General features: G+C 38.0%; 1 protein-coding gene across 1 annotated transcript; it reads right to left on the bottom strand.

Annotated features, from left to right (window-relative positions):
* Nucleotides 1-538: 538 nt before the first annotated feature.
* On the bottom strand, nucleotides 539-5,359 carry LOC131151069 (uncharacterized). The gene is made up of 3 exons (XM_058102245.1): nucleotides 4,973-5,359; nucleotides 4,064-4,266; nucleotides 539-869 (listed from the first exon to the last, which is right to left on the bottom strand). The coding sequence occupies exons 2-3, from the start codon at nucleotides 4,243-4,245 to the stop codon at nucleotides 683-685; spliced, it is 369 nt and encodes a 122-aa protein (XP_057958228.1). The 5' UTR covers nucleotides 4,246-4,266; nucleotides 4,973-5,359; the 3' UTR covers nucleotides 539-682.
* Nucleotides 5,360-14,831: the final 9,472 nt, after the last annotated feature.

Below are 14,831 nucleotides of genomic sequence, written 5' to 3'. Positions count from 1 at the left end.
TAAACACTCTTTTATTGCTTGGCTTGCAATTTTAATACACTGTTGTCTACAAAAAATTCTTTACTCTGAGACACAGCTTTAGATCCTACTCTAAAAAAATTGCGACTCTGGGGCCGAGAGATGTGCTGCAGCTATAGACAATATGAGAAAGTCATTGGTATTCTTCAAAAGCAGAGGTTCTTTTAGGCTTTCATCCATGTACTATTCTGCGTTCTGTGTATCATATTTAAAGGGCTAAAATCTCTCCCCCCACCCCCCCCCCCCCCCCCTAATTATTTGATTAGCCTCCAATAAATACATCCATCGTTTCTCAAAAATTGTTCTAGATATCAAAAGTAGATGTGCAGGACTTGGCCCACACAACAGGTACTATCTAAATTTGTGACTGCTCCTTCAGCTGCCTTGGTCTCGGTTTGTCTTGTTATATTTTGTATCCCTTCAGCTAATATGTGCTTCTTACTTTTTGTGTAATAATAATAACAAAAATAATAATACATAAACAACCAATTGCCCACAAAATTACCGCAACAAATGTACAAGTTCTGAACTCATCAATTCAAATTTCTTGCAAGGGGAAACCATGTATAAATGTGGCTTAAACCAAAAGGCTCAAAAGAAAAAAGAGAGAAGAATTTCAATGGAACTCCAGGCCAGAAAGCAATTCGTCCAGTGGCTGCAGTACCTAGACATAGTATCCAGTGAAGGTAAATCCTCGCCCAACAATCTCACCAGCACAGTACCATGCGAAGCACTCAAGTCCAAACAGAGTCGCAATCCCAGCATCCTCAATTTTCAGGTCCTGCCTGTGCTTCCACAGTTGCTTCACATAATCAACTTCCTTCCAGAATGATTCACAACGACCTGGGATGCTGTACCAATTAATCATGAAAATTAGGCACAAGCTTACAAACTAGCGCTCACTATTCAATTTGGACTTTTTGACCAGACATGATAGCTCATTTCAATATAACTTCTTGAACAACAAAAGTTTTGAATGGGTGTGAAGATCCCAAACATTTTTCCTGAAAATGTTTTAAATCAGTTATAAATCACACAATAATTCACAAACCAGTTTCCATTGTCAATTTGTGACCACACAGTGACCAGGGTTCATGTTGAATAACTAAGCCAAGATTGGATGAGGTTATTTCAGTCATAAAATGGTTTCCAGCTTCAACAACACAACAACAATCTTGCATGTTGACTACCAACATTGAGGGTGGAGTAGAACTAATAAAAATGCACACAATTGATATATTTATCTATTCAAAAGTCAATCACCCCATGTTTGGGAGCTTGGAATCCAAGCCTTAGATTTGGAACTAGATTTGTGTGTATTTGAACAAAATGTAGTACAAAATTGTGTTTAGTTTCATTCTAGTCTACACAAACCCAAATCCAAATCCAAATCCAAATCCAACAAAATACATGCTCTCAGAAGCCTATCTTGGGAAAAAGAAAGCATATCATTGACTGTAAAGTGCAAACCATGTGAAATGGATCTCAAAGGATGATCATTTTCAGCAGCCAAAAGAATAAATCAATTAACTTATTACCAACAAATTCCATTACGAATAGTAGAGATGTGAAATTATCAAAATATTCCCATAAGTTGCAGGCTGCAATTCATAGGACTCTTTAAGATTTATTGAGCACCACAAAGGAAAACTAAGGTTTTTGGTATCACTTCTGTTTTTTATTTTTGGTTTTGGTCACTGTAAAGTGAAAACACTCGTGATAACGTGTTTGTTTGTATTTTTTATTTTTTGTTCCAATTGTTGGTTTCTGCCACAACTAAAAACCAATATTATAATTTTCAAGTATTATGGCAACCTATTATTCAAATGCTTTAATATCCAAAATTGAATTTTGTGGATAAGTCATTCATTCTATATAAAATTTTTAATTAAAATATAAATAAAATGATCGTTTGAATTTAAAATATAATCAAAATATAAATATCCATTGAATTGATCATGATATTTTTCTTTCAGTTCTTTTAATTAATATTCTTTTATTTTTATTATTTTAATCATATTTTTTAAATCCTTATTTGAATCAAGTACAAAATTGAACATGAGTTCAATTAGACTCATAATATGTTTCTGTTTTACTAGTTTTCAATTTTTAGTTTATATTTCTAGTTTCCAGTTTTTGTTTCTTATTTTTATTTCTATCATTTTTTATAACAATACCAAACCACCCTTAAGAAAACAAAAGCAAGAGAGAAAAAACACTTACAAAATGCAACAGCTTGAATGAGCATTCTTTAGAGATATAATGACCAAACAATGCCATCACTAATCAAATGGTGAAATGTAACCAATATACCAAATTATATCATTTATTAATCTTCTAAATTTGAGTACCAAATCACAACACAGCACAATATACCAAATTATATCATTTATTAATCTTCTAAATTTGAAATACAAAATCACAACACAGCACAATTCTGTCACACCCCTAAAACCAGCACCTTCCCAGTTCGCGCCAATTTATATTCAGACCTGACTCAATGAATTCCTGCCAAAAGGCATCCACAGGTTCACATGTCAAGTACCACACAGCACTTGACTTCTGGTTCAGTGTTGAACTACTTGAGAACCGATCCGTCCACTTCTCAACAATATGATGATTTTTAGTGATTGTCTTCGCTTAATCATTCAGAATAGCATATCATGCTTATCTCCAGAACCACAATACCATGTCAAGAGGCATCCACTCAATGAATTCCTGCCAAAAGGCACCCATATGTTAATATTTACATGTCAAGTCCCATGGGGCCCTAGACTTCTGGTTCAGTGCTGCACAATTTGAGAACTGATCCTTCCACTTATCACAAATATGATGGTTTTTAATGATTGTCTTCACTTGGTCACTCAGAATAGCATATCATGCTTATCTCCAAAATCACAATATCTAGGGAAACCATGCATTCCTCCTCAAAAGTAACAATAACTTATAGCTCTCGTTCTAAATTTGTGCATGCTATTTATACCCTGGCAACAGTATCATGATTAAAATGATAATTACATAATAATATATTTATGAACCCTAAAAAAGCACAAGCCCACATCTAAATATCAAGGACTGCAAAACTTTCTTTGAGTAAAGGAGGTGTAGATTCCATAGATACACCGCGACAACAATATGATGTAAGAAGTATCAGAACAACTAAACCAGCTTGTCAATCATTCTAACACCGCACGGTACTTGAATGCAAGATAATATTGTTAGTATCAGCAATTTCTATGAACACATGCACTTCTTTCCTTGCCTGCTCATACAGAGAAGCAATTACATCCAGGGCAGAAAAGCCCAAAAAAGCAGGACAAGCATACAGCCTATCAAGCCAAACTCAGTACAATTAATCCATAGAAGTCTTGGGCTAAATGGCTTAAATTTGATCAGCCCATCCAAGTCTGCACCCAGATCAGGATTAACAGCCATATGTTATGAGATACATAACCAAACGAATTACTCCATAGAAGTCTTGGGGTAAATGGCTTAAATTTGGTCAGCCCATCTAAGTCTGCACCCAGATCAGGATTAACAGCCATATGTTATGAGATACATAACTAAACGAATTACTACTCAAAACAGGGAGTCCTCTTCTAGATTGGTCTATGTGTGAGCTGAAACGTATTAAACATAACTGCCTGTCAAGTCAAATTCGGGTTTTTATGAACTAATAGTGTTTTTTATATAGATTTTTTTTGGGTTTTCAACCCTCTCTCTCTCTCTCTCTCTCTCTCAGCATGGAAGCCACATTCTGCCTACCTCATATTATCTCCTTCTTATCTTCTTATTCCTCCCACTTGCAAAAAAAAAAACCCCTACTGCAAACTACATCATGAAAAAATCTAAGAAGCATCAAAAGTTCATGCCAACAATTTGTTGCAAAAAAAAAAAAAGGAACCACTTTCTATTCAAAAAAAGGAACAACTTAACCACAGAATGAATCCAATCAACTGCCCTTGAATAGTCCAAGTACACATATATAACTTGTCGTGAGTTTTATTCAGGAGAAGTTTAGAGGCTCAAATCACAGGAGACAAACCTGGCAAGACGAGTGTAAAACAGCTGCTTTGCCAAAAGATTGCATTTCTCCACAGTAGGTGGTTCCTGAATGTATTGCTTGTTCTGTTCCAATAGCTGCTTATGGTAGGCACATCCGTGCTTCAACACAAACTTCGAGGCTTCGGTAGCTTTAGATTGTAGTTGAGTAAGCTTGGATGCCATTTGTTCTTGGACTCGAAAGTTCTTGGCAACATAAATAAATAAACAAATAAGACAACTACAAAAACACACAATGATAACAAATCGCTAAAGTTTCAATACCAATCACGTGAAGATCATTGGAACATACATTTATAAACCACTTTACTACTACTAAAATTACTATTATGAATAAACATTATATCAACCAAAACAAAGACACAGCAAACACTAAAACCAAAAAAAATAAAAACTACAATTACAATGGCTCTAAACTCTTACCAAGCGATGAAAATATCCTTCCTTAGTTCACAATTAATATAAAGCTTAATGCCACAATTTTTTTTTTCCCCTCATTAGTAGCCATTCTAAATTAATCAGCTAAACCCAAATTATCGCCAAACCATATTGCGAATGTAAAAATTTATACACGCTGTCCTCAGAGTCCAAACTTTTAACAACACAGACATTGCCAAAGCAGTGGCTTTCCGCACGAACTCCCATTGTAGCAACAAAAAGTCTCAAATGTAAACTCTACCCAATTGGCCTAGACCCAGATCAATTTCAACCAAAACATTAAAAGACCACAAAATCGTGATTTGCAGCACCAAATATCATACGCAAAACGAAATACGCTAAATCTTAAAAATGACGCCGCAAAAACCTTGGATGAACGGTGAATGTTCCAAAATCATGAAGAAAAACACATATAATCAACAGATGCATTGCAGATGGATAAAAGTTTACATACCTTGCGGGGGTGAGCGGAGCGAGAATGAGAGTGTAGGGTTTTAATGCGTCTTTTGACTCTTTTCACAGCTTCCGTTTCACATAAATCTCTCGGGCTTGGGCCGCGTCCCCCTTGGGTCTTGGAACAAATTAACAACGGAATCGATTGTAGAGTCTTTTACAGAAATATTAATTTAAAAAAAAAAAAAAATACAATTATACGACAGTGGGAATCATATATGTTCGAATTTTGTGAACTTTCAGAGTGACTTTATACAATTTAAATTAAATAACTATAGGATAGTTTGGGAGCAGGAAATTAATAGGACTTATAATAAATCATCACAAAATTTATGAACTTACATAGTAATTTTACAAAATTCAAATTAAATAAATATTAGATAGTTTGGATAATCACCACATTAATGTTACGGGGGCTTAAAATATGAGTCCATTAAAGTTTGGTATACATCGGCGTTATTTGCATATGGAGCTCATTATAAGTAAGGTTTTCTTATATTGTTATTTAAGTAAAAAGGAAAAGTCTATTTTTTATTTTTTTTATTACATAGGAACTCCAGCCACCAACAAGCCCTTCGGACCCCCTAGTACGGCCCAAACCTACAGATCAGCATCCTCCACCCCCAGGTCTCGCTGATCAGGGCAAAGTTCGTAATACGGACACAACTTCTATGCATTAGTTGGACGTTCGACCAACCTACCCCCCGGGACACATCTCTATTACCATCCACGGTCCTCGTTGGCTCACAAAGAACTCTCACCATTCACGATCCCAACTGGCTCACAGAGCAAACTCTCACCATCCACGGTCCTCACTGGCTCACAGAGTAAACTCTCACCATCCACAGGTACCACTAGTTTCGTGAGTGTATCTACCTGGAAATGAAAGGTCTATCTTAAATCTGTTTTAGTATGGTTGCCTATTAAGTAACATATTAAGAGAAAAGAAAGAGAGTAGTGAGTTATCTTCAAATATGCAGAACTCTTCGGACCTCAGTAACAGATTCTATGGTGTAAGGTATACATTCTAAAATTAATTTATGTTTTATGTTCAAGTGTCTATGATTGACATGCAAATGTAGTTGTAATAACCCGAAAAAATTAGAAGGGTTCTTGTCGACGAACACAAAGGATTCGTCGATGAGGATATAAAAGGAGCTCATCAACGAGCACAGGTTTCGTCGACGAGAAAATACCGAGAGAGGTTTTTGGGGCAGTCTGAAATTTGTCGATGAGGGAGGAAGTTTGTCGACGAAATTCCTTAAGGACTCGTCAACGAGATGACGTGTCTCGTTAACGAATCCAGACCTATAAATAGTGGAAACCCATATTTTTCACGCAAAATTTGCGTAGGAAACCCTCTATTTCTCTCTCTACGCTCCTCTCCCCTTCTCTCTTCCATCCCGGCCCCGTCTCTCGCTAGATCGACGATCTGAAGTCACCACGACGCTCCTGAGGAAGTTCTTTGCAAGTCTACCGGAGCAGATTGTTGGTGGAGGTGGTTTGAAATTTATTCCAAATTCAGGGTAAGGTGTTTTATTCAGAATATGTTTTTCCTACAGTTATAGGAAATGTTGTATACAAGAAAATACTGATGTTTTGTTCTGAGAGATGTCGTTTTTAGGATGTTGAGTGGAGAACCATGCGGGTGTAGGGCTAGAGTATTGTTGGGGCTTTTCAGAAATTAGGTAAGGGAAATATATTATGTTAGGAAATTTGATTATGTTAACAGAAATTTTATAGTCACATGTATACCAATTATTATATAGTTTTTATAGAATATGAGATTATAAAAGTATGTGTGGCCTAAGTAGATATTATTTAATGTAGAATTTTATACAGTTTTTATTCAAATAGCTTCACAAACAGATATATATGTACACAGACGTTTATTCATATCAGTATACATAATATTTACAGAATGTTATGTTTTCCTAAATGTCATAACACTCAGAGTATATAAACAGATTACACAGATCGAAAGCACAGACAGATTATACAGTCATAGCATTAAGATGCTACAGATATTACAGTATTTACAATTCAGATTAATTATGTTATGGTTAATTTGGAAACATAATGAAAACAGTAAAAAGAGTATAATATAAATGTATATAGTATCAGATTCCTGTGAAAAGATTATAGACAAATACAGTTACAGAGCACGGTACCGTTGTTATATACAAAATAGAGTGCAACCACATATCTCAGATAGTGTGTGGATACCGTCAAAATGTGCTCGGAGAGGATGCAGCTCCCTAGTTCACTGGGTTGAGGGGGTCAGTTTGACGAGGTAGCAGCCAGTCCCGAGCTTATGAGTGGATGCAGTTGGGTCGGACTGAGGTAGTATAGAGTATAGTGACTTACCTAGAGGGCCGACCAAGTAAAGTCCCACCTATGGGCAGCACAACCCTTTCATGAGGGGTTAAATCATGACATACAAAATCCCAGGGAAAGAGCCCAATTATGTATGTGCATATGTATACAGTTTTACAGCTTCTGTCATATATAGTATGATACAGCAATATGAATGATAGAAAGTTTAGATGATACAAATGTTTTAAGTTACTATTCATGTGTTTTACAGATTTGCCAGATCATGCTGTTTTAAATATTATTATTATAGTTTTACGACTCAGTCGCCACACACTAGTAATAGCATATTTCCACTTATTGAGCATTGTCTCACCCCATTACTTTACCATTTTTCAGGTGAGCCAGCTAGGCGAGCAGATCAGGCTCACGGATAGAGAGGTTACTTGATTACCCTGATTGTAGGGTGAGTTATGACAGAGTTTTGTATTTTTGGGGTAGGTGATATGGGAGGGAGTTGTTTAATATGACTATGGTTTGAGTATTCTGAGTTCTGGTATTGTATAGTATAAATGGTTATATAACTTATCTATCCGTTGCGTAGGAATGGTTATATATATGTGTGTGTGTGTGTGTGTTAAAAAAAATGGTAAGAATTTTGAGGTCGTTACATTTTTGGCATCAGAGTCTAGGTTGTTAGGTTCTGTAGACTCTAGAGTGCAGCGGGAAACAATACTAGAATATAGGAAAAAGAATTTGAGGTTTTGTTTTGTGATCCGAATACACGATTTCGTGGTGGTTTCTGTGTTTTTTCTGGGGTGACAATTTCAGGAAAGCCATAGTAAATTATCAACGAGTCGTGTGTTTAGGTAACAGGATTGGATTTTGGGGTTAGGATCAGGAGGCATGGTCAATAGAGGATTTGAAGTTTTAGTTCAATAAGTTAGGTCTGTATGGGAAATAGGATTCTGAAACGCTGTTCTACATATTTGCAAAATGGACATAGGAGGCTGTAGCGCTCATGCCAATGGGGATGATGGAGCGGCTTCTGGCGCGGGGGGTGGAGATTCAGATGCTGTGCTACATAGTGTAGCTTAGCAAGTTATGGTCGAGATTGCGCAGAGCTCTAGAGAGCAAGGAGGCCTATCTCCAATTCAGGGATGTACCATATAGAAATTTATGAAGATGAATCCGCCGGCCTTTTTTGGAGTGGCTGACCCTGCAGTTGCTGAGAACTGGGTGTCGGAGGTAAAGAAGATCCTAACAGTACCTCACTGCACCGATGAGAAGAGGGTTTTATATGCTACATATAGACTGGCGAGGGAGGCCAAGAGATGGTGGACATCTACCAAGCTATTGGAGGAGCTGAGGGCTATACCAGTACCAATGACTTGGGCTCGTTTCAGGGAGATGTTTATTCAATAGGTACTATCCTGCCTCAGTTAGAGAGGCTCGGGTACATGAGTTTTGAGTCTGTCCCAGGGGTCGATGACAATCCAGCAGTATGCAGTGAGATTTATCGAGCTCTCGCATTTCTGCCCATATATTGTCCCCGATGAAGTGAAGAAGGCCAGAATGTTCGAGAGAAACTTGAGGTGAGATATTTATAGGCAGGTGGCAGTACTATGGATCCAGGATTTTATAGAGTTGGTTGACAGGGCTATTATAGCAGAGGAGAGTCTACCCAGGGAGACTGAGAGACAGAGTTAGAAAAAGAGGACTACGCCCTTGAATTTTTAGGCAGGTCCCAGTCGAGGCCCTTGGAGAGGAGGTAGATCTGGCATAGGTCAAAGATAGATGGTAGAGCACGAGGGATTTCAGAGTGGACAGTTTCCTGCCATATGTCCTAGATGTGGACGGAGACACCCTGGTGAGTGCCGGTTGGGGGAGAATGTCTGTTATCACTATGGGAGGCCCGATCATATGGCTCGATACTGTCAGATGCCACCAGATTATGTACTGGCTCCCAGGACATTTAGGGGAGGATACCAGGCACCCTGCGGAGGTCAATAGAGAAATACCGTGCCGACGAGGGTTTATGCGTTGACGTTGGGAGACGCCGAGATGGCTAGAGACGTGGTCACAGGTACAGGTACCCTTACTGCTTTACCATATAAAATTATTGTTTTGTTTGATACAGGTGTCACCCACTCTTTTATATCGGCGGGGTATGTCAGAATAACTGGGGTAGAAACACAGCTATTAAATGTAGAAGTATCTATGGGTACGCCAATAGGATCTGTGGTAAAATGCAGGAAAATGCTTCGGAATTTTCCAGTAAGTAATTAGGAGAGAGTGCTATTAGCCGATTTTGTGGTCCTAAATATGCAGGGGTTTGATGTGATACTAGGCATGGACTGGCTAGCTACTCATTATGCTAGCATAGATTGCCACCAGAAAGAAGTAATTTTCAGACCCCCGAATGAGCAAGAATACAGATTCGTGGGTTCACGTGTACGTGCATCACCATAGTTGGTGTCGGCTATTCAGGCGAGGATATTACTACAGGATGGCTACCAGGGATATGTTGCATACATAAAAGAATTTCCAAAAGAAGAATTGAGACAAGCTGACATACTAGTGGTGAGGGAATTTCTAGATGTCTTTCCAGAAGAATTGTCTGGTTTGCCGTCTGACCATGAAATTGAGTTTACTGTAGATCTGCTGTCAGGATCTACACCGGTATCTAAAGCACCGTACCGTATGGCTCCAGTTGAGTTGAAAGAATTTAAAAATCAGTTATAGGAATTGCTGGACAAAGGGTTTATCAGGCACAGTGTGTCGCCCTGGGAAGCGTCAGTTTTGTTCCTGAAAAAGAAAGATGGAACCATAAGATTGTGTAATTATAGGGAGATAAACAAACTAACAGTTAAGAATAAATATCCTCTCCCTAGGATCGATGATTTATTTGATCAACTTTAGGGGACCCAAGTTTACTCTAAAATTGACTTGCGGTCGGGTTACCATCAAGTGAAGATTAGAGCTAAAGATATATCAAATACCGCATTCCGTATCGGATATGGGCATTATGAGTTCTTAGTGATGCCGTTTGGATTGACTAATGCACCAGCAGTATTCATGGATTTGATGAATCGAGTGCTCCATCCGTATTTGGACCAGTTTGTAGTTGTATTTATTGGTGATATACTGGTCTACTCGAGGACTTTTGAGGATCATGAACATCATTTGAGACTGGTGTTGCAGATATAAAAGAGAGAAAATTATATGTAAAATTCAAGAAATATGAGTTCTAGTTAAGGCAGATTACTTTTCTTGGCCATGTGATCTCTAAGATGGGTATATCAGTTGATCCAAGTAAAATAGAAGCAGTACTGAATTGGTAAAGGCCGAGAAATATTCAGGAAGTCATGAGTTTTATGGGATTGGTAGGCTATTACTGGAGCTTTGTAGATGGTTTCTCCAAGCTATCAGGTCCATTAACACAACTTATGAGGAAAATGTAAAGTTTGATTGGACCAATGATTGCGAGCAAAGTTTTCAAGAATTAAAGCGACGGTTAGTTTCAGCTCCGATATTATCAATTCCATCGAGGAGGACGAATTTGTAATATATAGTGATGCGTCATTGAAAGGTCTGGGGTGTGTATGATGCAGCATGGCAGGGTTATTGCATATGCGTCTAAACAGCTTGAAGAGTATGAGAAAAATTATCTTGTCCATGATTTAGAACTAGCTGCAATGGTGTACACTCTCAAGATCTAGAGGCATTACCTATATGGTGGAAAGTGCGAGATTTTTACAGATCACGAGAATTTGAAATATTTCTTCACCCAGAAAGAACTGAATATGAGGCAAAGAAGATTGTTAGAGCTTATTAAAGACTATGATTGCACAATTAGTTACCATCCAGGGAAGGCAAATGTAGTGGCAGATGCTCTGAGCAGGAAATCAGGGGGACCCGTACTGGCAGCTATGGAGATTCAACACTCAATTCTGATGGATTTGGAGAGGGTTAGCATAGAATTAATAGAGGAGAGTCCTCAGGCAATCATTTCCAGTCTACTAGTTCAGCCTACGTTATAGGAGAGGATTAAAGTAGCTCAGGATGATGATGCAGAGTTGGTAGAGGTAATGGCTAGGGTGAGGAATTCAGCATGTCATATGATGGAGCCCTACGGTTCCGTACTAGGCTCTGTGTTCCTTCAGATACAGAGATCAGGAGAACTATATTGGAGGAGGCTCACAGATCCCTATACATCGTACATCCAGGTAGCACTAAAATGTATTGGTCTATGAGAGTATTTCCTGTGGAGTGGAATGAAGAGGGAGATAGCCGAGTTTGTTCAGCAATGCTTGACGTGCCAGCAGGTTAAAGTTGAGCACTAGAAACCAGCAGGGCAATTACAGTCGTTGTTCATTCCAGAGTGGAAATGGGATCATGTTTCGATGGATTTCGTTATGAGGTTACTATCAATGCTTCAGGGATTGAACGCAATTTGGGTGGTTGTTGATCGTCTGATGAAGATCGTTCATTTTATCCCTATTAAAGTCGGTTATTCCATGGACAGGTTGGTAGAGATTTATGTTTAGGAGATAGTTCGTGTTCATAGGGTACCACTATCCATAGTTTTAGACTGAGATCCTCGATTTATTTCACGATTTTGGAAAAGTTTTTAGGAAGCTATGGGTACATAGTTAGCTTTCAGCACTGCTTTTCACCCTTAAATAGATAGGCAGATTGAGAGGATAATCTAGACTTTAGAAGATATGCTTCATGCTTGCGTGCTTGATTTTAAGGGTAGTTGGACGCAGTTTATGCCATTAGTTGAGTTTGCTTACAATAACAGCTATCAGGCTAGCATCGGCATGGCACCTTATGAGGAACTGTATGGTAGGAGATGTCGTTCTCCTCTCTTCTGGGATGAAGTAAGTGAAAGGCAAGTGTTGGGTCTAATGATTGTACAGCAGGCGTGTGATAAGGTCTGACTAATTAAAGAAAGAATCAGCGCCGCATAGAGTCGGCAGAAAAGCTACGCAGACACTCGCCGTCGGAAACTAGAATTTGATGTGGGAGATTGAGTATTTTTTAAAATAGCTCCTTTGAAAGGAGTTATGAGGTTTGTAAAGAATGGCAAGTTGAGCCCTAAGTATATTGGCCCTTTCGAAATACTAGAAAGAATAGGGTCAGTTGCGTATAAGCTAGCTTTGCCCCCAGCTTTGGCTAGAATTCATGATGTGTTTCATGTTGCTATGTTAAGGAAATACGTCCCAGACCCATCCCATATAATCAGCTATGCAGAGATAGAGCTTAAAGAATCTTTAGCTTATGAAGAAGTGTCAATTCAGATCTTAGATAACAAGACTCAGAAACTGTGCATGAAAGAGATTCAGTTAGTAAAAATTTTGTGGAAAAATCATGATATAGAGGAAGCTTCTTGGGAGCTCGAGGAGCAGATCAGACAGAGATACCCGCAGTTGTTCCAAGAGGATGGTGATAGCAAGTAAAGTATAAATAATTAGGTAAAGTTCCTTTTGCAGGTACATGTAATGATTTAGCTTGTAGGTAGTCTTTTATTTTTATATGTGTAATCTCTCAGAACTTAGATTGTAAACGGTATTCCTCCGCCATAAGTGAGGGTAAGTAATAAAATAAGTAGACCCTTTACCTTTACGAGATGGTAGAGTGTATAATGGTGTTCAATCCAAATAGTAAATTTCAAGAACGAAATTTTATAAGGAGGGGAGAATGTAATGACCCGAAAAAATTAGAAGGGTTCTCATCGACGAACACAAGGGATTCGTCAACGAGGATACAAGAGGAGCTCGTCAACGAGGTCAGGTTTCGTTGACGAGAAAATACCGAGAGAGGTTTTTGGGGCAGTCTAAAATTCGTTGACAAGGCAGGAAGTTCGTCGACGAAATTCCTTAAGAACTTGTTGACAAGATGACGTGTCTCATCAACGAATCCAAGCCTATAAATAGTGAAAACCTAGATTTTTCACACGAAATTTGTGCAGGAAACCCTCCATTTCTCTCTCTATGCCCCTCTCCCCTTCTCTCTTCGATCATGACCCCGTCTCTCTCCAAATCGATGATCTGAAGCCACTACGACGCTCCTAGGGAAGTTCTTTGCAAGCCTGCCGGAGCAGATCGTTGGAGGTGGTTTGAAATTCATCCCAAATTTAGGGTAAGGTGTTTTATTCAGAATATGTTTTCTCTGCAGTTATAGGAAATGTTGTATGCAGGAAAATACTGATATTTTGTTCTTGAGGATGTCATTTTCAGGATGTTGAGTGGAGAACCCTACGGGTGTAGGGCTAGAGTATTGTTGGGGCTTTTCAAAAATTAGGTAAGGGAAATATGCTATGTTAGGAAATTTGATTATGTTAACAGAAAGTTTACATTCGCATATATACCAATTATTATGTAGTTTTTTACAGAATATGAGATTATAAAATTATGTGTGGCATGAGTAGATATTATTTAATGTAGAATTTTATACTGTTTTTATTCAAATAGCTTCATAAATAGATATATACATATATGTACACAGATGTTTATTCAGATCAGTATACATAGTATTTATAGAATGTTATGTTTTCCTAAATGTCATAACACTCAGAGTATACAGACAGATTACACAAATCAAAAGTATAGACAAATTGTACTGTTATAGTATTAAGATGTTATAAATATTACAGTATTTACAATTCAGATTAATTGTGTTATGGTTAATTTGAAAACATAATGAAAACAGTAAAAAGAGTATAGTATATATGTATATAGTATTAGATCCCTGTGGAAAGATTATAGATAGATACAATTACATAGCGCAGTACCGTTGCTATATACAAAATTGAGTGCAACCACATATCTCAAATAGTGTGTGGATACTGTCAAACTATGCTCGAAGAGCATGCAACTCCCCAGTTCACTGGGTTGAGGGGGCCAGTTTGACGAGGTAGCAGTCAGTCCGAGCTTAGGAGTAAATGCAATTTGGTCGGGTTGAGATAGTGTAGAGTATAGTGACTTACCTGGAGGGCTGACTAGGTTAAGTCCTGCCTATGAGCCACACAATCCTGTCATGAGGGGTCAAATCATGACATACAGAATCTCAACAAAAGAGCACAATTATGTATGTGTATATGTATACAGTTTTACAACTTTTGTCGTATATAGTATGATATAGCAGTATAAATGATAGAAAGTTGAGATGATTCAAATGTTTAAGCTACTATTTATGTGTTTTACAGATTTGCCAAATCATGTTGTTTTAAATATTATTATTATAGTTTTACAATTCGGTCGCCACACACTAGTAACAGCATATTTCCACTTACTGAGCGTTGTCTCACTCCATTACTTTACCATTTTTCAGGTGAACTAGTTAGGCGAGCAGATCAGGCTCGCGGATAGAGAGGTTACTTGGTTACCCTAATTGTAGGGTGAGTTGTGATAGAGTTTTGTATTTTTTGGGTAGGTGATACTGGAGGGAGTTGTTTAATATGACTATGGTTTGAGTATTCTGAGTTTTGGCATTGTACAGTATAAGTGGTTGTATGACTTATGTATCCGCTGCATAAGAAT

Source organism: Malania oleifera, chromosome 3, assembly GCF_029873635.1.
Source record: "Malania oleifera isolate guangnan ecotype guangnan chromosome 3, ASM2987363v1, whole genome shotgun sequence".
NCBI lineage: Eukaryota > Viridiplantae > Streptophyta > Magnoliopsida > Santalales > Ximeniaceae > Malania > Malania oleifera.
Note: the sequence above shows the minus strand (reverse complement) of the source record. Positions and strands in the feature narration are given on the sequence as shown.

Coding starts and splice junctions, on each gene's coding strand:
- LOC131151069 (XM_058102245.1), bottom strand. CDS start 4,245: ATGGCATCCAAGCTTACTCAACTACAATCTAAAGCTACCGAAGCCTCG. Junction 870..4,063: donor TTTTACACTCGTCTTGCCAG/GTTTGTCTCCTG, acceptor TAATTGGTACAG/CATCCCAGGTCGTTGTGAAT.